This window comes from Trachurus trachurus (assembly GCF_905171665.1).
Source record: "Trachurus trachurus genome assembly, chromosome: 2".
Taxonomy (NCBI): Eukaryota; Metazoa; Chordata; class Actinopteri; order Carangiformes; family Carangidae; genus Trachurus; species Trachurus trachurus.
The window spans coordinates 1,612,274-1,638,100 of record NC_139914.1 but is presented as its reverse complement, the minus strand read 5'-3'; the positions used below and the strand labels follow the sequence as shown (position 1 = coordinate 1,638,100).

At 46.1% G+C, this 25,827-nt stretch overlaps 2 protein-coding genes across 2 annotated transcripts in view; both read left to right on the top strand.

The window, feature by feature from the left end:
• Positions 1-14,192, top strand: part of LOC310996090 (kalirin-like) — a gene marked incomplete at both ends in the record, with an annotated part of 53,895 nt that extends 39,703 nt beyond the window's left edge. Inside the window, 14 exons of the mRNA XM_083985393.1 lie at positions 323-454; positions 557-670; positions 1,615-1,685; positions 1,779-1,845; positions 2,658-2,761; positions 2,850-2,919; positions 3,008-3,094; positions 3,863-3,955; positions 4,066-4,116; positions 4,298-4,375; positions 11,547-11,732; positions 12,697-12,868; positions 13,721-13,866; positions 14,007-14,192. Coding sequence (XP_083841519.1) covers positions 323-454; positions 557-670; positions 1,615-1,685; positions 1,779-1,845; positions 2,658-2,761; positions 2,850-2,919; positions 3,008-3,094; positions 3,863-3,955; positions 4,066-4,116; positions 4,298-4,375; positions 11,547-11,732; positions 12,697-12,868; positions 13,721-13,866; positions 14,007-14,192 — 1,557 coding nt within the window. The remainder of the gene's footprint in view (positions 1-322; positions 455-556; positions 671-1,614; positions 1,686-1,778; positions 1,846-2,657; positions 2,762-2,849; positions 2,920-3,007; positions 3,095-3,862; positions 3,956-4,065; positions 4,117-4,297; positions 4,376-11,546; positions 11,733-12,696; positions 12,869-13,720; positions 13,867-14,006) is intronic.
• Positions 14,193-19,593: 5,401 nt separating this feature from the next.
• Positions 19,594-25,498, top strand: bco1l (beta-carotene oxygenase 1, like; the record flags this gene model as incomplete). Its single annotated transcript, XM_083987486.1, has 11 exons — positions 19,594-19,657; positions 20,187-20,315; positions 21,876-22,005; positions 22,104-22,251; positions 22,338-22,485; positions 23,500-23,720; positions 23,808-24,074; positions 24,152-24,257; positions 24,334-24,428; positions 25,111-25,222; positions 25,332-25,498. The coding sequence occupies 11 exons, from the start codon at positions 19,594-19,596 to the stop codon at positions 25,496-25,498; spliced, it is 1,587 nt and encodes a 528-aa protein (XP_083843612.1).
• Between the last annotated feature and the right edge of the window lie 329 nt (positions 25,499-25,827).

Here is a 25,827-nt window from a genome sequence, read left to right as displayed (position 1 = left end):
TACACACTATTAAGCATGAAATACTGAATTCATCATTTATAACACATAAGATAAGCACTAACTGTATTTATAAACTACATACTAATGAGTATTCATGCGTTATAATGAAGAATTCAGTATTTATTAATGCCTAACTAAAGCTTAATAGTGTTTACTTATTATAAAGTGTTGATATGTGAATATATGATAAAATAAAACTGAAACTGAGCATAAAATATGAGTTTGCAGCATGAAATATTGATTTGTATTGAGGACTTACAGTGCAAATCCAATATTGAAATTTTAAGTTCTTTAAAAGAGTTCATTCTGTGTGTGTGTGCAGCGATGGCTGACGAGTCCTGTCCGGAGGCTGAGTCAAGGAAAAGCTGACGGACAGAAGAAACCGCCAATCAGAACGAGGAGGCGGGACAACCGGCCGGAGCTGACCACGCCGCTCACTGGGAACGCTCAGACGGTAAGAAAAAAAAAAACAAGTTTGCAACTAGAAATGCACAAAACATGAATACGGCAATACAGTTGTGTAACGTGACGTGTTTGTGTTTGTGTGTCGCTCCAGAAAGCGAGGAAGGAGGAGGGCGGGCAGAGCGGAGGGGAGGAGGAGCCAGAGGAGGAAAGCCACACCCCCTTACCGCCGCCGATGCAGATCATCAAAGACCCCAACAACCCCGAGGTGACGGAGCGACGGCGACTTAACGGATAATTAGCGTTTTTTACAACCTGGACCTTATTTCTAGCATGAAATACGATCATTTCCTCCCCCAGATAACTTTGGTGTCATTACAAGTCGTTGTGATGAAATTAGCTCCAGCCGAGAGCCGTGTATATCCGTATAATGGAGTCTACAGGGCAGCAGAATGCAGCCTCTAAATAACACATTATCTGCAGAGAAACTCCTTCATTTCAGCAATATGTTGTTCTGATAGGCTAGTGCTATTCCCCTCTGAGTCCGGGGTTAGCTGTTATCAACATCCGGGGTCTGTAGGTTGACCTACTGACCTCTGACCTGGATGATGTCGTCTCCGACCGCTGCCCGGCTCATTCTGATAATAATCATTCTGCTTCGGCATTCGGGTCCATTTTTATCTCAACTAGCCGGAGCTTTAGTGAGTCCAGGTTGAGGAGAGGAAGCCTGTGGAAGCTGAACTTCATCCAGCTGTCAGGAACACGCAGAAACGGACCGTAGTATTAGCGGTAGCAACAAGCCGCGCGGCGCTCAGAGATGACATCATCCAGGTCAGAGGTCAGTAGGTCAACCTACAGACCCCGGATGTTCATAACAGCTAACCCCGGACTCAGAGGGGAATAGCACTAGCCTATCAGAACTAAATATTGGTGAAATGAAGGAGTTTCTCTGCAGATAATGTGTTATTTAGAGGCTGCATTCTGCTGCCCTGTAGACTCCATTATACGGATACGCGGCTCTCGGCTGGAGCTCATTTCATCACAACGACTTGTAATGACACCAAAGTTATCTGGGTGAGGAAATGATCGTATTTTATGCTAGAAATAAGGTCCAGGTTGTAAAAAACGGTAATTATCCTTCAACGAGCGTCAGCAGTTTAACGTCTGTGCTGTTTGTTTGTTATTGATTACTGATGGTGTTTGTCTCCTCAGGCTCTGGACTCGGATCAGGGCTCCAACGAGTCCGACACCGAGCAGAGGAACAAGGCTCTGAGAGGACGCATGTGAGACGCACGCACACACGCACAACTTGGAAACATGACTAATAAAAAGAGACACACGTGACGTGAACTGTGTGTGTTAATGTATCTGTGCAGGTTCGTGGTGAATGAGATGGTCCAATCAGAGAAGGACTACGTCAAAGACCTGGGTGTGATCGTAGAGGTGAGACATTCACTCTTTCTCCTCGTTGCACGCCTGAACGATGACGAGTCGACCGTTGATGAGAAAACTTGTCAAAATCTTTTTGTTTTTTTTTACAGATTATGATAATAGACGCTCTCATGTAGCTGGTGTGTAAATACGGTCGTCCTCCAATATGTAAAACTGGTTTACGCCGCTCATTCGTGATGGTACGGGATTGGATGAAAGGGTCAGGCTACATCTGACCCAGTTGTATAACGTTAGCTCTGCCCAGTGAGTTATAAAGTCTGAGATGTAACAGGAAGTCAAAATAAAAGTCAGAGACGTGACAGAAATTCAAAATAAAAGTCTGAGACGTTAAAGGAAGCAAAAAAAAAAATCTGATAGTAACAGGAAGTCAAAATAAAAGTCTGAGACGTGACAGGAAGTCTGAGAGGTAACATAAGCTTTAGCTTTTTATACAAAAACACAATTTTTCCCCATTGGACTTAGATATATCTATAAAAATACGTATTAACCTGTAGAAATCGTTTAATTTGGGAGACACGTCACTGCAGAGAACCAGTAAAATGTGTCAATCGCCACATGAAACTAGAGAAACTGGTCTCTCTTCTTCTCCTTCGTGCTTTTTTTCGAGGAGCACGTTGTAAATTCGCTCTTCAAACCACGTGAAAACTGTTTGTTTCTAGGCTTCGTACAGAGTTTGATTCCACGTTGGGAAAAACGGTAAACAAAGAGCTGAAAACATGTGTTCGTGTGTGTGTGTGTGTGTGTGTGTGTGTGTGTGTGTGTGTGTGTGTGTGTGTGCGTGTGTGTGTGTGTGTGTGTGTCAGGGCTTCATGTCCAGGTTGGAGGTCCGAGGGATTCCTGAGGACATGAGAGGAAAAGACAAAATCGTGTTCGGCAACATCCAGCAGATCTACGACTGGCACAGAGAGTACGTCACACACACACACACACATGTGCACACACTTTTACACAAACACACACACACACTTTGACTCACCTCGTGTTTCCCGTGTCAGTTTCTTCCTGGTGGAGCTGGATCGCTGCGTCCAGAATCACGACCTCCTCGCCGACCTCTTCATCAGACACGTGAGTCACCACGGCAACAGCATCAGGACCAGGAGAGAAGATTATTATTATTATTGATCACTGATCGGTGTTTGTGTTTGTGCTGCAGGAGCGCCGTCTCCACATGTACGTGGTCTACTGTCAGAACAAGCCCAGGTCAGAGTTCATCGTCATCGAGTACGAGAACTTCTTCGAGGTAAAAAAACATCCCATAACTTCCTGTTTCCTCTGATCGATTACACACGTGTTTCTACTGTGAAAGGTCAGTGAATGAGTGTGATGGTCAAAATAAAAGTCTGAGACGCGACAGGAAGTCAAAATAAAAGTCTGACAGTAACAGGAATTCAAAATAAAAGTCTAAGATGTTACAGGAATTCAAAATAAAAGTCTGAGACGTTACAGGAAGTCTCACCATGTTAATCAGGCCATCTCCAGATTTAAAGATGATTAAGTGAACTGTACTTTCTGTAAAAGCAGAAGGTGGAAAATATTTGTCACCTTTTTCATGAATGCTGTTACGTTAATTTGTTTTGGGTAGAAATTGGGCATTTGTTTAAACTATAACTTGAAAAAAAGATATAATTCTCCAATATGAAGTTTTTTTGTTGAACTTGTTTTTAATTTGTATGGGAAATACTGCATGCACAAATGTAAAACAAGAATTCAGGAATTCAAAATAGAAATCTGCCACTACATCCAAACAGAAAAGCTACAAATCTTTAAAAACCTCCATATGATTATTATTATTTATCATTTGAAACGATAAACCCTATTTTTCTTTTCTTTTCAATTGTGTAAATAGATGAATATATGGATATAATTTGTGTTTTTGGTTATGGTTTTGTTTTTTTGTGGTTTCTTTGGTGTGTATGTAGAATAAAATAAAACTAAAAACAAGGTAATAGATGTAATTCCCCGTGTGGAGGAAGTGCCGGTGTACTAACCGAGCTGTGTGTGTCTGCAGGAGATCCAGCACGAGATCAGCTGCAGGATGTCCATCAGCGATTATCTGATCAAACCCATCCAGAGAATCACCAAGTACCAGCTGCTGCTCAAGGTCGCATGTCTCACATGTTTCTACATTCACTTCCTGCTCGACTGATTGATTGATTATTGATTATCAGTGGAGATGACGCCTGTCTGTCTGTCTGTCTGTCTGTGTCTCAGGATTTTCTCAAGTACACGTCCAAGGCCAGTCTGGACTGTGAGGAGATCGAGGTGAGTGGTGATGTCACAGATGAAGATGGCTATGTTAAATGATTGATGGAGGAGGGAGGAGGGGGGGCTCATTGCCGTGGAGACTGCCTGAAAACACGCACGTGTGTGTGTGTGTGTGTGTGTGTGTGTGTGTGTGTGTGTGTGTGTGTGTGTGTGTGTGTGTGTGTGTGTGTGTTTACAGAAAGCTGTGGAGCTGATGTCACTGGTTCCAAAACGCTGCAACGACATGATGAACCTGGGACGACTGCAGGGATACGAGGTACCGGTCTGTCTGTCTGTCTGTCTGTCAGCAGTGTCAGTACCTAAATAGATGTTTAAAGGGATAGTTCACCCAAAATTCAAATTTCACTCATTATAATAATAATAATAATTCATTTAATTTATATAGCGCTTTTCAATAACCCAAAGACACTTACAAAGACACAAAAGAAACAGGGTAGAGATGTATTCTACTCCCCCTCATGTGGACTAAGGGCTGGGAGAAGTTTCAGAGTCCTCCGTCTCTTCTCTGAGTTACAGCGGGGCTCCGTGCAGCACTGCATGTCCATACGACGGTTGAGAACGGAGCTCACTTTTCTTCGTCCAAAAAGACACACCAAAAAACATCCAAATACCTCCATAGTGCTCGTCTGTAATGTCCCTCTTGTATTTGATTTGCGCCAGCGTCAGTAATCGCACTGACGCCGGCACAAATCAAATACAAATCTTGCGAGATTTGGACGGACCAGGAAGAGGAGCTTCCGCTACAAACAAGCTTAAAACATAGACTTATTGAATTTTTTTCAGAACAATTTCTCATGTTGGGGCTTCAATACAAGAGTGACATTACAGACGAGCACTATGGAGGTATTTAGATGTTTTTGGTGTGTCTTTTTGGACGAAGAAAAGTGAGCTCCGTTCTCAACCGTCATATGGACATGCAGTGCTGCACGGAGCCCCGCTGTAACTCAGAGAAGCCACGGAGGACTCTGAAACTTCTCCCAGCCCTTAGTCCACATGAGGGGGAGTAGATAATGAGTGAAATTTGAATTTTGGGTGAACTATCCCTTTAAATGTTGCAGCAACACTGCCCCCCAGTGGCCACAATAATGAAGTGTCTCTCCTCCTGTCTGTCTCTCCTCCTCCTGTCTGTCTGTCCTCCTGTCTGTCTCTCCTCCTCCTGTCTGTCTGTCCTCCTGTCTGTCTCTCCTCCTCCTGTCTGTCTCTCCTCCTCCTGTCTGTCCTCCTGTCTGTCTCTCCTCCTGTCTGTCTCTCCTCCTCCTGTCTGTCCTCCTGTCTGTCTCTCCTCCTGTCTGTCCTCCTGTCTGTCTCTCCTCCTGTCTGTCTCTCCTCCTCCTGTCTGTCTCTCCTCCTGTCTGTCCTCCTGTCTGTCTCTCCTCCTGTCTGTCTCTCCTCCTGTCTGTCTCTCCTCCTCCTGTCTGTCTGTCCTCCTGTCTGTCTCTCCTCCTCCTGTCTGTCTCTCCTCCTCCTGTCTGTCTCTCCTCCTCCTGTCTGTCTCTCCTCCTGTCTGTCTCTCCTCCTCCTGTCTGTCTCTCCTCCTCCTGTCTGTCTCTCCTCCTCCTGTCTGTCTCTCCTCCTCCTGTCTGTCTCTCCTCCTGTCTGTCTCTCCTCCTCCTGTCTGTCTCTCCTCCTCCTGTCTGTCTCTCCTCCTGTCTGTCTCTCCTCCTCCTGTCTGTCTCTCCTCCTCCTGTCTGTCTCTCCTCCTCCTGTCTGTCCTCCTGTCTGTCTGTCCTCCTGTCTGTCTCTCCTCCTGTCTGTCTCTCCTCCTCCTGTCTGTCTCTCCTCCTCCTGTCTGTCTCTCCTCCTGTCTGTCCTCCTGTCTGTCTCTCCTCCTCCTGTCTGTCTCTCCTCCTGTCTGTCTCTCCTCCTCCTGTCTGTCTCTCCTCCTCCTGTCTGTCTCTCCTCCTGTCTGTCCTCCTGTCTGTCTCTCCTCCTCCTGTCTGTCTCTCCTCCTGTCTGTCTCTCCTCCTCCTGTCTGTCTCTCCTCCTCCTGTCTGTCTCTCCTCCTGTCTGTCTCTCCTCCTCCTGTCTGTCTCTCCTCCTCCTGTCTGTCTCTCCTCCTGTCTGTCTCTCCTCCTCCTGTCTGTCTCTCCTCCTCCTGTCTGTCTCTCCTCCTCCTGTCTGTCTCTCCTCCTGTCTGTCCTCCTCCTCCTGTCTCTCCTCCTCCTGTCTGTCTCTCCTCCTCCTGTCTGTCTCTCCTCCTCCTGTCTGTCTCTCCTCCTGTCTGTCTCTCCTCCTCCTGTCTGTCTCTCCTCCTCCTGTCTGTCTCTCCTCCTGTCTGTCTCTCCTCCTCCTGTCTGTCTCTCCTCCTCCTGTCTGTCTCTCCTCCTGTCTGTCTCTCCTCCTCCTGTCTGTCTCTCCTCCTCCTGTCTGTCTCTCCTCCTCCTGTCTGTCTGTCCTCCTGTCTGTCTCTCCTCCTCCTGTCTGTCTCTCCTCCTGTCTGTCCTCCTGTCTGTCTCTCCTCCTCCTGTCTGTCTCTCCTCCTCCTGTCTGTCTCTCCTCCTCCTGTCTGTCTCTCCTCCTGTCTGTCTCTCCTCCTCCTGTCTGTCTCTCCTCCTCCTGTCTGTCTCTCCTCCTGTCTGTCTCTCCTCCTCCTGTCTGTCTCTCCTCCTCCTGTCTGTCTCTCCTCCTGTCTGTCTCTCCTCCTCCTGTCTGTCTCTCCTCCTCCTGTCTGTCTCTCCTCCTCCTGTCTGTCCTCCTGTCTGTCTGTCCTCCTGTCTGTCTCTCCTCCTGTCTGTCTCTCCTCCTCCTGTCTGTCTCTCCTCCTCCTGTCTGTCTCTCCTCCTGTCTGTCTGTCTCTCCTCCTGTCTGTCTGTCTCTCCTCCTCCTGTCTGTCTCTCCTCCTCCTGTCTGTCTCTCCTCCTCCTGTCTGTCTCTCCTCCTGTCTGTCTCTCCTCCTCCTGTCTGTCTCTCCTCCTCCTGTCTGTCTCTCCTCCTGTCTGTCTCTCCTCCTCCTGTCTGTCTCTCCTCCTCCTGTCTGTCCTCCTGTCTGTCTGTCCTCCTGTCTGTCTCTCCTCCTCCTGTCTGTCTCTCCTCCTGTCTGTCTCTCCTCCTCCTGTCTGTCTCTCCTCCTGTCTGTCCTCCTGTCTGTCTCTCCTCCTCCTGTCTGTCTCTCCTCCTGTCTGTCTCTCCTCCTCCTGTCTGTCTCTCCTCCTCCTGTCTGTCTCTCCTCCTCCTGTCTCTCCTCCTCCTGTCTGTCTGTCCTCCTGTCTGTCTCTCCTCCTGTCTGTCTCTCCTCCTCCTGTCTGTCTCTCCTCCTCCTGTCTGTCTCTCCTCCTGTCTGTCTGTCTCTCCTCCTGTCTGTCTGTCTCTCCTCCTCCTGTCTGTCTCTCCTCCTCCTGTCTGTCTCTCCTCCTCCTGTCTGTCTCTCCTCCTGTCTGTCTCTCCTCCTCCTGTCTGTCTCTCCTCCTCCTGTCTGTCTCTCCTCCTGTCTGTCTCTCCTCCTCCTGTCTGTCTCTCCTCCTCCTGTCTGTCCTCCTGTCTGTCTGTCCTCCTGTCTGTCTCTCCTCCTCCTGTCTGTCTCTCCTCCTGTCTGTCTCTCCTCCTCCTGTCTGTCTCTCCTCCTGTCTGTCCTCCTGTCTGTCTCTCCTCCTCCTGTCTGTCTCTCCTCCTGTCTGTCTCTCCTCCTCCTGTCTGTCTCTCCTCCTCCTGTCTGTCTCTCCTCCTGTCTGTCCTCCTGTCTGTCTCTCCTCCTCCTGTCTGTCTCTCCTCCTCCTGTCTGTCTCTCCTCCTCCTGTCTGTCTCTCCTCCTCCTCCTGTCTGTCTCTCCTCCTCCTGTCTGTCTCTCCTCCTCCTGTCTGTCTCTCCTCCTCCTGTCTGTCTCTCCTCCTCCTGTCTGTCCTCCTGTCTGTCTGTCCTCCTGTCTGTCTCTCCTCCTGTCTGTCCTCCTGTCTGTCTCTCCTCCTCCTGTCTGTCTCTCCTCCTCCTGTCTGTCTCTCCTCCTCCTGTCTGTCTCTCCTCCTGTCTGTCTCTCCTCCTGTCTGTCTCTCCTCCTCCTGTCTGTCTCTCCTCCTCCTGTCTGTCTCTCCTCCTGTCTGTCTCTCCTCCTCCTGTCTGTCTCTCCTCCTCCTGTCTGTCTCTCCTCCTGTCTGTCCTCCTGTCTGTCTCTCCTCCTCCTGTCTGTCTCTCCTCCTGTCTGTCTCTCCTCCTCCTGTCTGTCTCTCCTCCTCCTGTCTGTCTCTCCTCCTCCTGTCTGTCTCTCCTCCTGTCTGTCTCTCCTCCTGTCTGTCTCTCCTCCTCCTGTCTGTCTCTCCTCCTCCTGTCTGTCTCTCCTCCTCCTGTCTGTCCTCCTGTCTGTCTGTCCTCCTGTCTGTCTCTCCTCCTCCTGTCTGTCTCTCCTCCTGTCTGTCCTCCTGTCTGTCTCTCCTCCTCCTGTCTGTCTCTCCTCCTGTCTGTCTCTCCTCCTCCTGTCTGTCTCTCCTCCTCCTGTCTGTCTCTCCTCCTGTCTGTCTCTCCTCCTCCTGTCTGTCTCTCCTCCTCCTGTCTGTCTCTCCTCCTGTCTGTCTCTCCTCCTCCTGTCTGTCTCTCCTCCTCCTGTCTGTCTCTCCTCCTGTCTGTCCTCCTGTCTGTCTCTCCTCCTCCTGTCTGTCTCTCCTCCTGTCTGTCTCTCCTCCTCCTGTCTGTCTCTCCTCCTCCTGTCTGTCTCTCCTCCTCCTGTCTGTCTCTCCTCCTCCTGTCTGTCTCTCCTCCTGTCTGTCTCTCCTCCTGTCTGTCTCTCCTCCTCCTGTCTGTCTCTCCTCCTCCTGTCTGTCTCTCCTCCTGTCTGTCTCTCCTCCTCCTGTCTGTCTCTCCTCCTCCTGTCTGTCTCTCCTCCTCCTGTCTGTCCTCCTGTCTGTCTGTCCTCCTGTCTGTCTCTCCTCCTCCTGTCTGTCTCTCCTCCTGTCTGTCCTCCTGTCTGTCTCTCCTCCTCCTGTCTGTCTCTCCTCCTGTCTGTCTCTCCTCCTCCTGTCTGTCTCTCCTCCTCCTGTCTGTCTCTCCTCCTGTCTGTCTCTCCTCCTCCTGTCTGTCTCTCCTCCTCCTGTCTGTCTCTCCTCCTGTCTGTCTCTCCTCCTCCTGTCTGTCTCTCCTCCTCCTGTCTGTCTCTCCTCCTCCTGTCTGTCTCTCCTCCTGTCTGTCTCTCCTCCTCCTGTCTGTCTCTCCTCCTCCTGTCTGTCTCTCCTCCTGTCTGTCTCTCCTCCTCCTGTCTGTCTCTCCTCCTCCTGTCTGTCTCTCCTCCTCCTGTCTGTCTCTCCTCCTCCTGTCTGTCCTCCTGTCTGTCTGTCCTCCTGTCTGTCTCTCCTCCTCCTGTCTGTCTCTCCTCCTGTCTGTCCTCCTGTCTGTCTCTCCTCCTCCTGTCTGTCTCTCCTCCTGTCTGTCTCTCCTCCTCCTGTCTGTCTCTCCTCCTGTCTGTCTCTCCTCCTCCTGTCTGTCTCTCCTCCTCCTGTCTGTCTCTCCTCCTCCTGTCTGTCTCTCCTCCTCCTGTCTGTCCTCCTGTCTGTCTGTCCTCCTGTCTGTCTCTCCTCCTCCTGTCTGTCTCTCCTCCTGTCTGTCCTCCTGTCTGTCTCTCCTCCTCCTGTCTGTCTCTCCTCCTGTCTGTCTCTCCTCCTCCTGTCTGTCTCTCCTCCTCCTGTCTGTCTCTCCTCCTCCTGTCTGTCTCTCCTCCTGTCTGTCTCTCCTCCTCCTGTCTGTCTCTCCTCCTCCTGTCTGTCTCTCCTCCTCCTGTCTGTCTCTCCTCCTCCTGTCTGTCTCTCCTCCTGTCTGTCTGTCCTCCTGTCTCTCCTCCTCCTGTCTGTCTCTCCTCCTGTCTGTCTCTCCTCCTCCTGTCTGTCTCTCCTCCTCCTGTCTGTCTCTCCTCCTCCTGTCTGTCTCTCCTCCTGTCTGTCTCTCCTCCTGTCTGTCTCTCCTCCTCCTGTCTGTCTCTCCTCCTCCTGTCTGTCTCTCCTCCTCCTGTCTGTCCTCCTGTCTGTCTGTCCTCCTGTCTGTCTCTCCTCCTCCTGTCTGTCTCTCCTCCTGTCTGTCCTCCTGTCTGTCTCTCCTCCTCCTGTCTGTCTCTCCTCCTGTCTGTCTCTCCTCCTCCTGTCTGTCTCTCCTCCTCCTGTCTGTCTCTCCTCCTGTCTGTCTCTCCTCCTCCTGTCTGTCTCTCCTCCTCCTGTCTGTCTCTCCTCCTGTCTGTCTCTCCTCCTCCTGTCTGTCTCTCCTCCTCCTGTCTGTCTCTCCTCCTGTCTGTCCTCCTGTCTGTCTCTCCTCCTCCTGTCTGTCTCTCCTCCTGTCTGTCTCTCCTCCTCCTGTCTGTCTCTCCTCCTCCTGTCTGTCTCTCCTCCTCCTGTCTGTCTCTCCTCCTCCTGTCTGTCTCTCCTCCTGTCTGTCTCTCCTCCTGTCTGTCTCTCCTCCTCCTGTCTGTCTCTCCTCCTCCTGTCTGTCTCTCCTCCTGTCTGTCTCTCCTCCTCCTGTCTGTCTCTCCTCCTCCTGTCTGTCTCTCCTCCTCCTGTCTGTCCTCCTGTCTGTCTGTCCTCCTGTCTGTCTCTCCTCCTCCTGTCTGTCTCTCCTCCTGTCTGTCCTCCTGTCTGTCTCTCCTCCTCCTGTCTGTCTCTCCTCCTGTCTGTCTCTCCTCCTCCTGTCTGTCTCTCCTCCTCCTGTCTGTCTCTCCTCCTGTCTGTCTCTCCTCCTCCTGTCTGTCTCTCCTCCTCCTGTCTGTCTCTCCTCCTGTCTGTCTCTCCTCCTCCTGTCTGTCTCTCCTCCTCCTGTCTGTCTCTCCTCCTCCTGTCTGTCTCTCCTCCTGTCTGTCTCTCCTCCTCCTGTCTGTCTCTCCTCCTCCTGTCTGTCTCTCCTCCTGTCTGTCTCTCCTCCTCCTGTCTGTCTCTCCTCCTCCTGTCTGTCTCTCCTCCTCCTGTCTGTCTCTCCTCCTCCTGTCTGTCCTCCTGTCTGTCTGTCCTCCTGTCTGTCTCTCCTCCTCCTGTCTGTCTCTCCTCCTGTCTGTCCTCCTGTCTGTCTCTCCTCCTCCTGTCTGTCTCTCCTCCTGTCTGTCTCTCCTCCTCCTGTCTGTCTCTCCTCCTGTCTGTCTCTCCTCCTCCTGTCTGTCTCTCCTCCTCCTGTCTGTCTCTCCTCCTCCTGTCTGTCTCTCCTCCTCCTGTCTGTCCTCCTGTCTGTCTGTCCTCCTGTCTGTCTCTCCTCCTCCTGTCTGTCTCTCCTCCTGTCTGTCCTCCTGTCTGTCTCTCCTCCTCCTGTCTGTCTCTCCTCCTGTCTGTCTCTCCTCCTCCTGTCTGTCTCTCCTCCTCCTGTCTGTCTCTCCTCCTCCTGTCTGTCTCTCCTCCTGTCTGTCTCTCCTCCTCCTGTCTGTCTCTCCTCCTCCTGTCTGTCTCTCCTCCTCCTGTCTGTCTCTCCTCCTCCTGTCTGTCTCTCCTCCTGTCTGTCTGTCCTCCTGTCTCTCCTCCTCCTGTCTGTCTCTCCTCCAGGGGAAGCTGACGTCCCAGGGGAAGCTGCTGCAGCAGGAAACCTTCTGCGTGTGGGAGCAGGACGGCGGCGTCTTGTCCCGCAGCAAAGAGCGCCGCGTCTTCCTGTTCGAGCAGATCATCATCTTCAGCGAGCTGCTGCGAAAAGGCACCAACAACCCGGGATACCAGTTCAAGAACAGCATCAAGGTCAGCATCAAGTTGTTCAAGAGTAATCTGATCGGATTTTGGATAATGGATTGGATCAAATCTTAAAAATGGGTTGTTCAAAACCAAAAACAGATTCTGAGCTCAGATCAGATCACGTGATCCAATCTTAGTTTTCATCTGGATCAAACCCTCAGTTTGTGTTGTTCAAAACTTTTTAGTCGGATCGGGAAAACTTTGATCCAGACCGTCAGGATTATTCTGATCCCAGCAGTCTGGTGGATTCAGGAACAAAATGTGGTTTAAATTAAATTCAAACTGGAATTTTTATAATGTAGCATACACATTTATTGATTTATATTTAGCACCAAATGTTAAAACCATAACAGTGATTAGTAAATAAAGTTAACTTTTGAATATTCTACAACTGAAAAACTTTTCCCCGAACTGAATTTAATAAAATTTGAAGCTTGAATTTTAAATTTTGAAGTTTGAATTTTGAAATTTGAAGTTTGAATTTTGAAATTTGAAGTTTGAATTTGAAACACATGGGGAAATATTCACAATTTTACTGATTTACTAATTTATTTAAACAGCTCAACAACCAGATGAAGTCTGGCTGTTTAAAATACATTGAAGAAACAACAAAGAGCACAGAAAACAACACATACACTCTGTTTTCATATAAACACACTGTGAGTGAGCCCATGCTGCTGTTCTACCAATCAGCCTTCAGTGTGGTGCACAGTCCCATCTAGAGCTCATTATCTGGATTTGGTAATCTTGAAAAGTTTGGATCTGGATCAGACTGATCCAATCCTACTGAGCTTTGAACAACTGGGATAAAATTAAGACAGATTACGTGATCCTGGATAGAAAAAAAAAGGGATTTCAAAATCTTTTCATCCAGATTACACTTTTGAACAACTGGTCAACTGGGCTTCGTGTGTGTGTGTGTGTGTGTGTGTGTGTGTGTGTGTGTGTGTGTGTGTGTGTGTGTGTGCAGGTGAGTTACCTGGCGATGCAGGACAGCGTGGATGGCGACCCCTGTAAGTTCGTGCTGTGGTCACGTGGCTCGGCCGAGCGCTTCACGCTGCAGGCGTCGTCCGCCAGCATCAAGATGACCTGGGTGGAGACCATCGCCGCCCTGCTGGACGCACAGAACAACTTCCTGTCGGGTCAGTTCCCCTTTTTTTTTGTTTCTTTCTTTGTATTTGTTCCAGCCAAGGTAATTTCACAACTTTTAACAATAAACATAGTAAATCAGAGTTGTTTTAGAGGTAAATTCATACAAAACCGCTGATGCGTGTTGCCTTCAGGGACAGTTTTTCATCAAGCAGTCTCTGTATTTCCCTCTAAAACAACTCTGTGTGGTAACGTTGTGTTATTATCTCATAGTGTGGTGAATGTGCAGGTCACAACTTGTCCACCAGAGCGTTGTGGAGTTGTTGGATTGTGTATTTGATGAGTTTGATGAGGGAAACCAAGAAATCCCATGAGCCTCCGTAGCGTAGCTCTGAGCAGCTCGCCGCTCTGCTCCGCCGTTCTAAAAATAGCTTGGTAAAGGTAACGAACCTACTGCTATGACTATAGGGATTATGGCAATGGGCCAAGTTGCCAAAATGTTGATGATCTATCCCTTTAATTATTTTTTCACTGCTAGTTTTAGTTTTAGTTAAAGCAGAAGTAAGCGATATTTTTGTGTTAATATAAGTCTTAAATAGTTATATCTTCCGACAGTCCAATTTGACAAAATGTTGAACTATCCCTTTAAGTTTTACAAACTCAATATAAAACTTCAGGAAGGGAAATCAAATGCACGGCGTTAATTTGCGTTGTTGCAGAAGGAACAAGTTGGAGCGTTAGCTTCCACCTTCGAATGTTATTTTCTATATATTATATAGAATAGATAATAATATAAATAGAATAATAATAGAATATTATTATTATATTTATAGAATCATTTGAATTCTGTTTGAATAGCGAAGTTTGTTTTGCTCTGGTCTGATTGGATCTGATCCTGTCCACAGCGCTCCAGTCTCCCATCGAGTACCAGAGGAAAGAGGGCGGGATCTCAGTGACCCGCCCGCTGTCGTCGGGGCGACCGCCGTCGGCCCCGCCCACGCCGAACGGACACGCCCCTCAGCCGCAGCACGACAGCGAGCAGGACGACCAGGTCTGAGTTTCTGTTTCTCCCGTCTTCCTTTCCTTCTGAGTTTGAGTTGAACCTGAACCCTGAGTGACGCCTGTCTGTCTGTGTGTCTGTGTGTCTGTGTGTCTGTGTGTTTGCGGTGACATCACGGCGGCGACCTTCAGGAGCTGGTCGTGGTGACGCAGGACTTCGTGGCGGTGCGGGAGGACGAGATCTCGGTGTTCCGGGGGGAGAAGGTCCAGATCTTGGCGTCGAACCAGCAGGGCCAGAGTCTGGTCTACCGGCCGGCCAACAGCGACTCGCCGGCCGCCGAGGGCTGGGTGCCGCGCAGCGTGCTCAACACACACTGACACACACTGACACACACACACACACACACACACACACACACACACACACCGACAGCAGGGTCAGAGTCTGGTTTACTACTCACACACACACAAATACACACACTGAGATTCAACCAAACCACTGCAAACCAACGGGAGCAGCAACGTTTACAAGTATGAACTCGAACAGTGAACCCCGGGGTCAGAGGTCGTTGTCATGGCGATGAGAGGACGCCTTAAAATAAAAAAATTAAAAATAAATTAAAAAAGTTGTTCCGACTGATCAACTAAACTTTGAATTGTAAAGTAGCTGTGGAGAAAATAAAACAAAAAGGAGATGTTGTGTTCATTTTAATTTCACAGTCAGAGTAATAAAGTTATTACATCAAAAACAAAAAACAAAACAAATCAATAATCAATAATTATTTAATCTTCAGAGTTTTATCAGTTTGAGATTAATTTATATTATAGGAACAAATCTGAAATATAAAAAAAAAGAAAAACGTCCTCGACCCTCGTGGTTTTTCCTGACACACTTAAGGCTCCTGATTGGTTGTCACTGTTAAAATACACACAGACACACACAACACACACACACACAACACACACAGACACACACAGCAGGTACTGTTAAACTCCTCCCTCCCTCCTGGTGCTTCAACATCACGCCAAGAACGCACCGCCTCTCTCCTCTCCTCTCCTCTCCTCGTCCAATCAGATGCTGCCGTCAGGTCGGCCTCCAGTTTACGGCCCCGCCCCCTTTCCTGATGACATCATCAAACAGACTGTTTCCTATTATTACTGGTCAGAGGGAGGGAGGTCGCAACCATCATCATCATCATCATCGTCATCGTCGTCATCAAACTGGGACTCGGATTCCAGGAAGCTGCCGTTGCCTAGCAACAAGAGACAATAAGAAAAAGAAAAAAAACAAAACAAGTCTCCTGGAAAAAGATGAAGAGACCCGTCGGCCAATCAGAACTGAGCTCTCTCTCGCTCTCTCTCTCTCTCTCTCTGCGTGTCACCCTGTGAATAGTGTGTATAAACAGACTGAAGACACACACACACACACACATACACACACACATGTACATGTACACACACGTACACACACACACTCTATATACATGATGAAGATGAAGATTACTATGACGATTATGATAATTAAGAATAATAAGAGTCTGTTTTTCACCTCAGTAGAAAGAAAAAAATGAGATAAACTGTTTGTCATATAAATGTGTGTGTGTGTTTGAGAGAGTGCGAGTGCGGTGTGTGTGAGTGTGTGACACTGTCCCGTACGAGCGTGTGCGTGCGTGTATGTGTGCGTGTATGTGCGCGTGTGTTTTTCCGCGAGAAGACAGTTAGGTGGTGTCGCGGCGTAGCGTTGCGTTGTGTTTTGCGGTGACACCGTTTATTAATAAAAAAAAAAAATTGCGTCTTTTTAGGGAACCAGAGCTGTCGCGACCCCCGACCTCTCCACCTCTCTCCTCCCCCTTTCCCTCCCTCTCTCCCTCTCACCTCCTCCTCGGTGTTACCATAGCAACCGGTGGGGCGTGTGCAGCTCTGGTTAGTTTGGATATTCTGATTATGCATCTCCTTGTTTCTGTAAATAGACCAGACCTGAACTGAACTGAACTGAACTGAAGCGATCTGCTCCCCACACACACTGAACCTGTCTGTCTCTGTCTCACCTGTCTCACTGACTGTCCGTCTGTCTGTCCAACAGGCAGACAAACAGCTCGACCTACTGTGACTCGTCTGTTTCTACTTTAAAAAAAACAAAACACAAAAAAGGACAAACTGTAACCTTCAACACGCTCTCTACCTGTCTCTTCTCTACCTGTCTCTCTTTCTCTACCTCTCTGTCTCTCTTCTCTGTTTCTCTGGTGCCATTCTCAGACAACACCCCGGTCCTTAAGGAGCTAAACGTCCTGTCAAAGTGCACTACATGTGGGGGGTGGGGGTATGGGGTGGGGGGGTTTGGGGGGGATGTCGTGCACTATGAAGGGCGTAACGGAGAGACAAAAGCAAACTATAAAAGGGTTTTAAGGTGGAACGCTGCTTTTCTTCTTCAAGAGGTCGAATTTCTGAAGCCAACATCACGATACACGATTTAAATAGTTAAAAATGCTGCGTTCAGGTCCGGTGGGAATGCTAATAAAAAAGCTACGTAAATGACGCTAAATTTAACGTATGTGGTACTGTACTAACTACTTTTGAACGTGGGAATCTTTGGATTTCCCACGCGACCTGAACGCAGCGTCGGTCTGGATCTGAACGCCGCGTTTGTTCAGGAGCTGTTTTCAGGAATGAAAAATGACTTTGTGTTTTCAACATGTCAGTGTTGTGACTGGGAATGCAAAAAAAAGAAAAAGAAAAGATTAAAAACAATAATTATAATAATAATAATTATAATAGTAATAATAATAATAATAATAATAATAATGTTTATGGTGTTCACAACGCAACTTCGCAACTCGGAGTGCACCGGAGCGGTTCAGCACGGATCGTAGTGCACTGCGAAGGGCACAAGACGGTGACCGTGCACTTTTAAGGCGGAAAGAAAGAAGTGCATTATGAAGAGTTTAAGGTGGTGCACTGTGGAGGGTTTAACACGATGAAAGGTTTTAGAGTTTAAAGTGGCGCACTATTAAGAGTCTAAGATGGGCAAAGTTGTGCACTTCCGAGTGTTTCAACTCCAGTACAGTGAATTATTAAAGTTAAGAATGGAAGGTAGTGCACTAAGCAGGGTTCACCGTGGAAAATAGCACACTATCAAGGGTTCACGACTGGAACTAGTGCACGTTGAGGAAGATGTAGCATAGAAAGCAGTGCACTACGAACGTTCAAAGGTGTAAAAGTAGTGTACTATGGCAGGTTACGGGCGGAGAATAGTACACTACAGAGGGCGTAGGGTGCTGTTTGAGACCTAGCCTTGTTGCCGATCGGCAAAACTCAACTAACCAATCAAACAGTGTTATTTGTACAGAACTAACAGCTGCTAACTGACTGCTAACAGCTCTCTGTTGTTGTTTGTAATAAACTTCATTTTTCATCCAAATCTGTTGCTGTTTGATATTTATAAACTGTTAATGGATTAAGTCGAGACACTACAGGCAAGAACATTCATTTTTCGTGCACATTTTGGGCCATTTTACTTCTTTAACATGTCTGTATATTTCAGAATAGTGGAAAGAAATGGTAGAAAATCCACATTAAGGTTTTAATTTTACTTCATTTTGTCTTTTTTGTCTGTAAATTCACCAAAAGTTAGTCTGAATTTTACAGTACAAGTCTTTAAAGGCCGTTTTCTCAAAATGGGTTTTTCCTCAGACTGAGCTATTAATCTCCACTTCAGCAGCACTTACAGACACCAAACCTTCCAGTTTTATTCCTGTCTATATTCTGAAGGTTTTTACAGAGGGAACTGTTGATATATCATTCACAGCCTCATTTATACAACATTTTATTCCTAAAAACATGGAGAAATTTGATTTTTATAGGGCTGGTGACAGTATTTTCTCATTTACAGAGTGATAAAAAGAGATATCCAAATTACACATCTGTTAAAAAACTTCTGACTCTAATATGCCAACTAAATAAAACTAGAATTTTGAAAGTAGCTTTAACCATTGTTCAGATTTCTGTTCTGGAAAAGCATGCGAAATAGCGCATATTTATTAGATATTGCCTCATTTACATATTTAAACATAAAAATTGACAAAACTTGTAATATAAAAAATATTTGTCTTAATGTGAGTGATAAACTTGGGAAGTTTCATGTGATATGTGTTAGTTTAAGTCAAAGTTTAACTCTGAAATGTCAAGTATTATTAACCCAGATGAGCACTGGAGTAGATTAAGGTCTTTAGGTACTGTATATGTATATGGTCTTATCATATATCATTACATAACATACTGTTATTGTGCTGACTTGAGGTTTGACATGAACTCTGCTCTGAGCCATGAACCTCAGTGCAGCATATTAAATCTAAATAAGAACAAAATCTCATTACATTTTATATTTTTTTAACCAGCGTCTGTTTTAATGTCACACTCTTGTCTCAGTCAATCTAAAAAGTAATTATCGTTTTCTATGTTAAGTAACGAGCAGGACGCAGCGTTGGCGTTGGCTCTATGTCACCGTCACCTGCAGACGGATCCAGATAAGACAAGTCACGAAGCAGTAAACTGATTAAACCAATTACAGCAGAGAGATAACGACGAGTCTGAAGTTCACGCTCTTACAGCTGCTCCGATCTTTCACACAATGACCCTTCTCATTCAGAAATAAAACACAGCTGGTAAGAGACAAAATAATCCATTGTCCAAACAAAAAATGGCTAATATGTAAAAAAAAAAAAAAAAAATTAACATTTTACTGCAGGTTATATTCTGCTATTTGACAAAACATGGATCAATGTGAGAATTAAAGCAGCAACAATGGGACAATTTTGATTCCAATCCTCAATAAGAGCCAGAACATCCATTGATTTGAAGCAGCTTTTTGTGCCACAGGTTTGTTAATTGGATTTTTTTGTGTCAGATCAATTTTTATTGGATTTCTTTTAGTTTTTGATAAATAATAAACTCAGATGTGGCAGGAAATAAATGTGCGAAAAACAAAAACCAACAAAAAGAAAAAAAAAACATAGATAGACCTACACAAGAAAAGCAAAAAGAAAAGAAGACGACGACAATAATTGAACTACTGATAGAGAAACTGTTAACAGTAATAGAAATAACAAATCAACGATTAAACAAAGACCCTGTGAATTGATAATACAAATATTTATGACTTCCTGCCCTGGGGAGAATATTATTGAACTTAAAATATTAAAAATGAACAATACAGTCAAATGAATTAATCATTACAAAGCTGAGAGTGTCACCTGTTTATAAACAGGTGATAATAGGGACGGGTGTTATAACTCGCTGCCTGTTATCATCACTTGATTGATAATCAATTAAGTTTTATGGTCAGTTCAAGGATCCATCCAGCTGCAGCAAGTTCCCCTTCAAATTAAAAGTACAGGGAGGTAATATGGCAATTTATATGAACTACAGGGTAATTTATCCAAAGACTAATAAAAATATTTTCAAATAAATTTAGTTTTACTCTTTTATTACCTCCAGTTTCACTCATCCCACTCACAGAGCAGCAGGTTGTGTGTGACCCAATGACCTTCGACACTTAGTGTGAAAAGCCGAGTGAAGTCCACGGTTATACAATCCACACAGTTTATGTGCCACTGTTAATTTTACTGAAGCCTGAAGATAAATCACGTACACAACACAGGAGTTATATAAAGTTAGTTGCTGTCGGCCTGCGGCTCCAGTCTGTGGTGGGACAACTGAGCAGTGTTTTCTGGGAAGTATACGAGGACGGACGGACGACTGTGGGTCCGAGGGAGAAAACAACATGCAGTCGATTTTTGCAAAGAACGGATCAGAGACTCCGGAGCCGGTGAAAGCTGCAGTGAAAGGTGAGTTTCAGTCTGAGTTTATGAGCCGTTAACATCTGCAGGTGTCGATAGGAGCTTCGTTAACTGCCGCTCTGCACAAATAATCACTGGAGGATTTAATGGTTCATTAAGGAGTGGAGAGGGAACAACAGAGTCATGTTGGAGTCTGTTTTAGCTGCATGAAATGGAATCAATAATCAATTACATAGTTTAAAACAAGGGAGAATCTATTTCACTGCAGCTGGAATGTGATTTTTTTTTTCCTTTATAAATGCAATTTTATGACTTAAATTTATGACTGACACATTTTTACAAGTGTTGGATTAAGACTTCACTCATTTCACAACAAGAGTAACGACAAACAAGCTCGGTTTTGTCAAACATCCAGGGCATTTAGCTTCAAGAGAACTTTAAATCTCAATGTCTGCACCACTGACGACACATAAACACCTGTGTGTGTGTGTGTGTGTGTGTGTGTGTGTGTGTGTGTGTGTGTGTGTGTGTGTGTGTGTGTGTGTGTGTGTGTGTGTGTGTGTGTGTTCACCTGCAGGCTCCATCCCATCATGGCTGCAGGGCACTCTGCTGAGGAACGGGCCCGGCCTCTTCTCCGTGGGCAACACCGAGTACAACCACTGGTTCGATGGCATGTCGCTGATCCACAGCTTCACCTTCAGCGACGGTGAGACCGCGGTTAAAACCACGACACGAGCATCAGCTCAGAGTGTATGGAGCACCACAGGGGACACAATTATATCAATCAATTAAATTGATCAATTAAAAAGAGGAATTTCAAAAAGGATTTGAAAAAGCAACTTTAAAACAGTCATTTAAAAAATACACTATTGAATTCCCAAATAAATAATCAAATGTCAAAATCAATTTCAAAATGCATTTTGAAAAAGAGAAATAAATAAATGAATTTGCAAACTGAATTATAAAATACAACTTTTAATCAGTCTTTTAAAAGGGAAATTCCATTTTCTATTTGCATTTCCATTTCCAAGTCCGATTTGAAAATGGATTTTCCAAATCAACCTTTGAAAAGAAGAGTCCCCTCTGGTTCTCTGCAGTTAGAAACTGGGGGGCACTGCTTTTCAAAGGTTGATTTGGAAAATCAATTTTCAAATCAGACTTGAAAATGCAATTAGGAAATGGAAATGCAAATAAATGGAATTTCCCTTTTAGAAGACTGATTAAAAGTTGTATTTTCTAATTCAGTTTGCAAATTCATTTATTTATTTCTCTTTTTCAAAATGCATTTGAAATTGATTTTGAAATTTGGTTATTTATTTGGGAATTCAATAGTGTATTTGTGTGTGATGTGTTTATGACGATTTAAAATGAGTTTGTTGTTGTTTTAAAGGATAATTTCCGTTTTTTACAACCTGGACCTTATTTCTAGCATAAAATAAGATCATTTTACTCACCCAGAAACTTTCGTGTCATTTGGAGTTGTTTTGACGAAATTAGCCCCAGTGGAGCGGCGCGTATATCCGTATAATGCGAGAACACGGGGCACGCAATGCAGCCTCTAAATAACACATTATCCGCTGCAAAACTCGTTCATTTCGCCAATATTTTGTTATGATACACTAGTGATATTCCCCTCCGAGCCCGTGGTGGCATGTTATCAACATGCTGCGCCTGTAGGTTGACTACTAACCTCCGACCTGGATGATGTCATCTCCGACCGCTGCCCGGCGCGGCTAACTTGCTACGGCTAATGCTATGGTTCGTTTCTGCGTGTTTCTGACTTGTCAGAACAAAATGAGCAGCTGGATGAAGTTCAGCTTCCACAGGCTTCCTCTCCTCAACCTGGACTCACTAAAGCTCCGGCTAGTTGAGATAAAAATGGACCCGAATGGCGAAGCAGGATGATTATTATCAGAATGAGCTGGTCAGCGGTCGGAGATGACATCATCCAGATAAGAGGTTAGTAGTCAACCTACAGGCGCAGCATGTTGATAACATGCCACCACGGGCTCGGAGGGGAATAACACTAGTGTATCATAACAAAATATTGGCGAAATGAACGAGTTTTGCGGCGGATAATGTGATATTTAGAGGCTGCATTGCGTGCCCCGTGCTCTCGCATTATACGGATATACGCGCCGCTCCACTGGGGCTAATTTCGTCAAAACAACTCCAAATGACACCAAAGTTTCTGGGTGAGTAAAATGATTGTATTTTATGCTAGAAATAAGGCCCAGGTTGTAAAAAACGGAAATTATCCTTTAAGGCGAGGTGACTTACAGGAGTAAGTTTCTGAAGAGTGAAACCTACAAGAGAAACATCAAGGCGGACCGGATCGTCGTCACCGAGTTCGGGACCATGGTCTACCCAGATCCCTGCAAGAACATCTTCTCCAGGTACGGGAGATCAGAGTCACTCCGGTGATAAAGACCGTAACGTATTCATCCATGTTCGACCTGTACAGACTCCTTTCTTTACTTCCCTTTCCCCTCAGGGTATTCACACACCTCACCAACGTCATCCCCGACTTCACTGACAACAACTTGATTAACATCATTCGTTACGGCGAGGACTACTACGCCTCCTCGGAGATCAACTACATCAACCAGATCGACCCCAACACCCTGGAGACGGTGGGCAGGGTGAGTCCGTCCGTCCTGCCTCCTCACTCATCACGATGCGTTCATGAAAACTAAACTAAAACCTGCTGTGTTCATTCAAACTCCAGACAAACTACAGGAACCACATCGCTCTGAACCTGGCGACGGCTCATCCTCACTACGACGACGAGGGAAACACCTACAACATGGGAACGGCCATCATGGCCTTCGGAGGACCTAAATACGTCATCTTCAAGGTCCCAAATGACGCCTCAGGTAGGCCAGGTATCTACAGACTACTATCTAATTAGCAAAGTCTAATTGATTGACAACGAAACAAGATATCGGCGTTACACAACCGTCTCTTCCAACAACGAGTCCAATAGGCTATATGCCGCTGGCTGAAATCCAGGAAGTAGTGGTACTTCCTGGTTGGTACTACCTGAATTTCAGCCAGCTCCTTTATTTCCTGTTGTACATGATTGGCCAAACTGATTAATCCCGGTGTGTCTGACCTCAAAACAATAATCAGACACACCTGGCTGGCTGAAATTCAGAAAGTACCAACCAGGAAGTACCACTACTTCCTGGATTTCAGCCAGCGGCATATAGCCTATTCTTCCAATAATGGCGGAATTGGGCTCATTGTTGGGGAATCAATAGCAAAGGGTCATTACTCTTGGTCCAAAAGCTTTTCCATTGGTCTTCCTGCAATTTGATGGTAGAAGCAGCGACGGATCTTCTGCATCCCATTTTGACGGTATAGATTTTGTTGCTCAGACTTAATGGGACACCAAAGTTATCTCCTCACATATGAACTGTCCAACTTCTCCACAGTTGTTTGGGACTTTGTAAATGGTTTCATGGCCACATTATTCAAGGAAAGCGTCCAAACTGAACCACAGACACAGATCTAACGTTTGTGTCCTGCTGTTTAAGTTGTTGTCTCTTGTTCGTCGTCATTTCTGTTTCTTGGTCTGTAACCATCTTGCGCCCTCACTTTTGCATACATATACTTCTTTGTTGGTTGGCCTGTGAATATTCTCATTTGTCCAGGTCATCGTTATCCCCAAAGAAATTAAAATCAAAAGCAACTGGACTTGGTTATTTGTCTAGGAGGACGTTTCACCTCTCATCCAAGAGGCCTTATCTTCCTAGACAAATAACCAAGTCCAGTTGCTTTTGATTTAAATTTCTTTGGGGACTTTGTTGGTTGGAAAACTACAATGAAAGTTGTAATTTTGGGAAAAGGAGCAGACTGTGAATGAGCTATATGTGTGTCTGTTTCAGATAAAGAGCATAAGAAGCCGGCGTTGAGGAAAGTGCAGCAGGTGTGTTCAATTGCCTTTCGATCCACTCTGTTCCCAAGCTACTACCACAGCTTCGGCATGACCGAAAACTACATCGTGTTCGTGGAGCAGCCCTTCAAGCTGGACATGGTCAAACTGGCCACGGCCTACTTCAGAGGGATCAGCTGGGGCACCTGCCTCAAGTTCGACAAAGACGACATCGTGAGTTCGTTACACAAACCGAGTCCGATGATATCTAAATTGAAATGTTTTTTGATCAGATTGGTGAGACAAGATCTTTTCCTCCAGACTCTGTTCCACGTCATCGAAAGAAAAACAGGAAAGCGGCTGACCACCCGTTTTTACGGCGATGCCTTGGTAGTTTTCCACCACATCAACGCCTACGAGGACGACGGCCACTTGGTGTTTGACCTGATCAGCTACAAGGACAGCGGCCTGTACGACATGTTCTACATCCAGAACGTCAAGCAAGAGACCGACACCTTCATCGAGTCCAACAAGAATTTCTCCAAACCGATCTGCCAGAGATTCGTCCTGCCGCTCGGCGTCCACAAGGTACCGGGAACGAGCCACAGTGGCTGTTAGGAGTTCATCCGCTTTACGTTGGTGTTGATGGAGTTTCTGTTTCCTAGGAATCTCCCAGAGGAACCAACATGGTGACGCTGACGGACACGACGGCCCGGGCCGTGGTGCAGGAGGACGGATCGGTCCACTGTGTGCCCGACACTCTGTTCGAAGGTTCATCATCCATCCACATTGTCGGTCAAAGGTTCAACTAATTTTTCCCAGAGTAACAAGTGTGATCACTCCACAGGTCTGGAGCTTCCCGGGATCAACTACAAGTTCAACGCTAAGAAGTACAGATACTTCTACGGCTCCAGGGTGGAGTTGTCTCCTCATCCCAACAAGGTGAAGCAACACGATCAACAGGAAGAACTTCAGAAACATGGCAATGATGGTCGATCAGAAACATCACCTTCCGAGGTGAATATCTGACAAAAACCATGGAGATCTGAACCAAACTTCATCACAATCCATTTACAGTAATATCGTCTGAATCCAAGTCTCAGATTGAAGGACAAATCCACATCGACATCTCTAGAGAAACACAACTTACAGGGATAGTTCAACATAATAATGGAACGTTATGAGACAGAGTTGTTTTAGAGGTAAATGCAGAGCCGGCTTGGTGAAAAACTGCCCCTGAAGGCAACGCACATCAGCGGTTTTGCATGTATTTCCCTCTAAAACAACTCTGTGTGGTAACGTTGTGTTATTATCTCATAGCGTGGTGAATGTGCAGGTCACAACTTGTCCACCAGAGCGTTTTGGAGTTGTTGGATTGTGTATTTGATGAGTTTGATGAGGGAAACCAAGAAATCCCATGAGCCTCCGTAGCGTAGCTCTGAGCAGCTCACGGCTCTGCTCCGCCGTTCTAAAAACAGCTCGCACCGACAATTAAAGGTAACGAACCTACTGCTATGACTATAGGGATTATGGCAATGGGCCAATTTGCCAAAATGTTGAACTATCCCTTTAAAAGTATCACGACCTCACATCTGATTTACCATCAAACGCTTTCGTCCAACAGATCGCAAAGTTCGACATCGTCACCAGGACCCACATCGAGTGGCGGGAGGACAACTGCTTCCCCTCAGAGCCGGTGTTCGTCGCTTCTCCGGACGCCGTGGAGGAAGACGACGGTGAGCGATTCAACACGCTAATTCATAAAAACAAACAACATTAAACCATCAGAGAGTAAAGTCTATTATATTTCTCTAGTCCAAACCTTTTCTATTCTTCTTCCTTCAGGAGTGATCCTGTCGTCCGTTATCTCTCCGGATCCAAACATCTCTCCGTTCATGCTCGTCCTCAACGCAAAAACCTTCGAGGAGATCGCCCGAGCTGCCATCCCCGCCAGCGTCCACATGGACCTGCACGGATATTTCATTCCAGCCGACCGCCAACACTCCAGCTAGATCACTTATTTATTCCTTTATGTAAATTGTGTACCATTTTTTGCTTTTGTGTAAATATTTGAAGAAAAAAAAAGTTCACGGGATGTTTTTGGTTTTAGTCTTTTTATGCACTTTAAAAACTATTTAGAGGAATATTTAATACACTGAAAATGAAAGAACCTCCATTCGTGGTGTATTTTATTTCCCATCTTTGCTATTTAAGACTGGAATATTGAATTGCAAACTGCACATCTGCACCAGAATTACATCCTCAATGTTAATATATCCCATAAGAAACATTCAAACAACTTTAAAATACCATAAATCACAATATACAAGACCAAACGTCC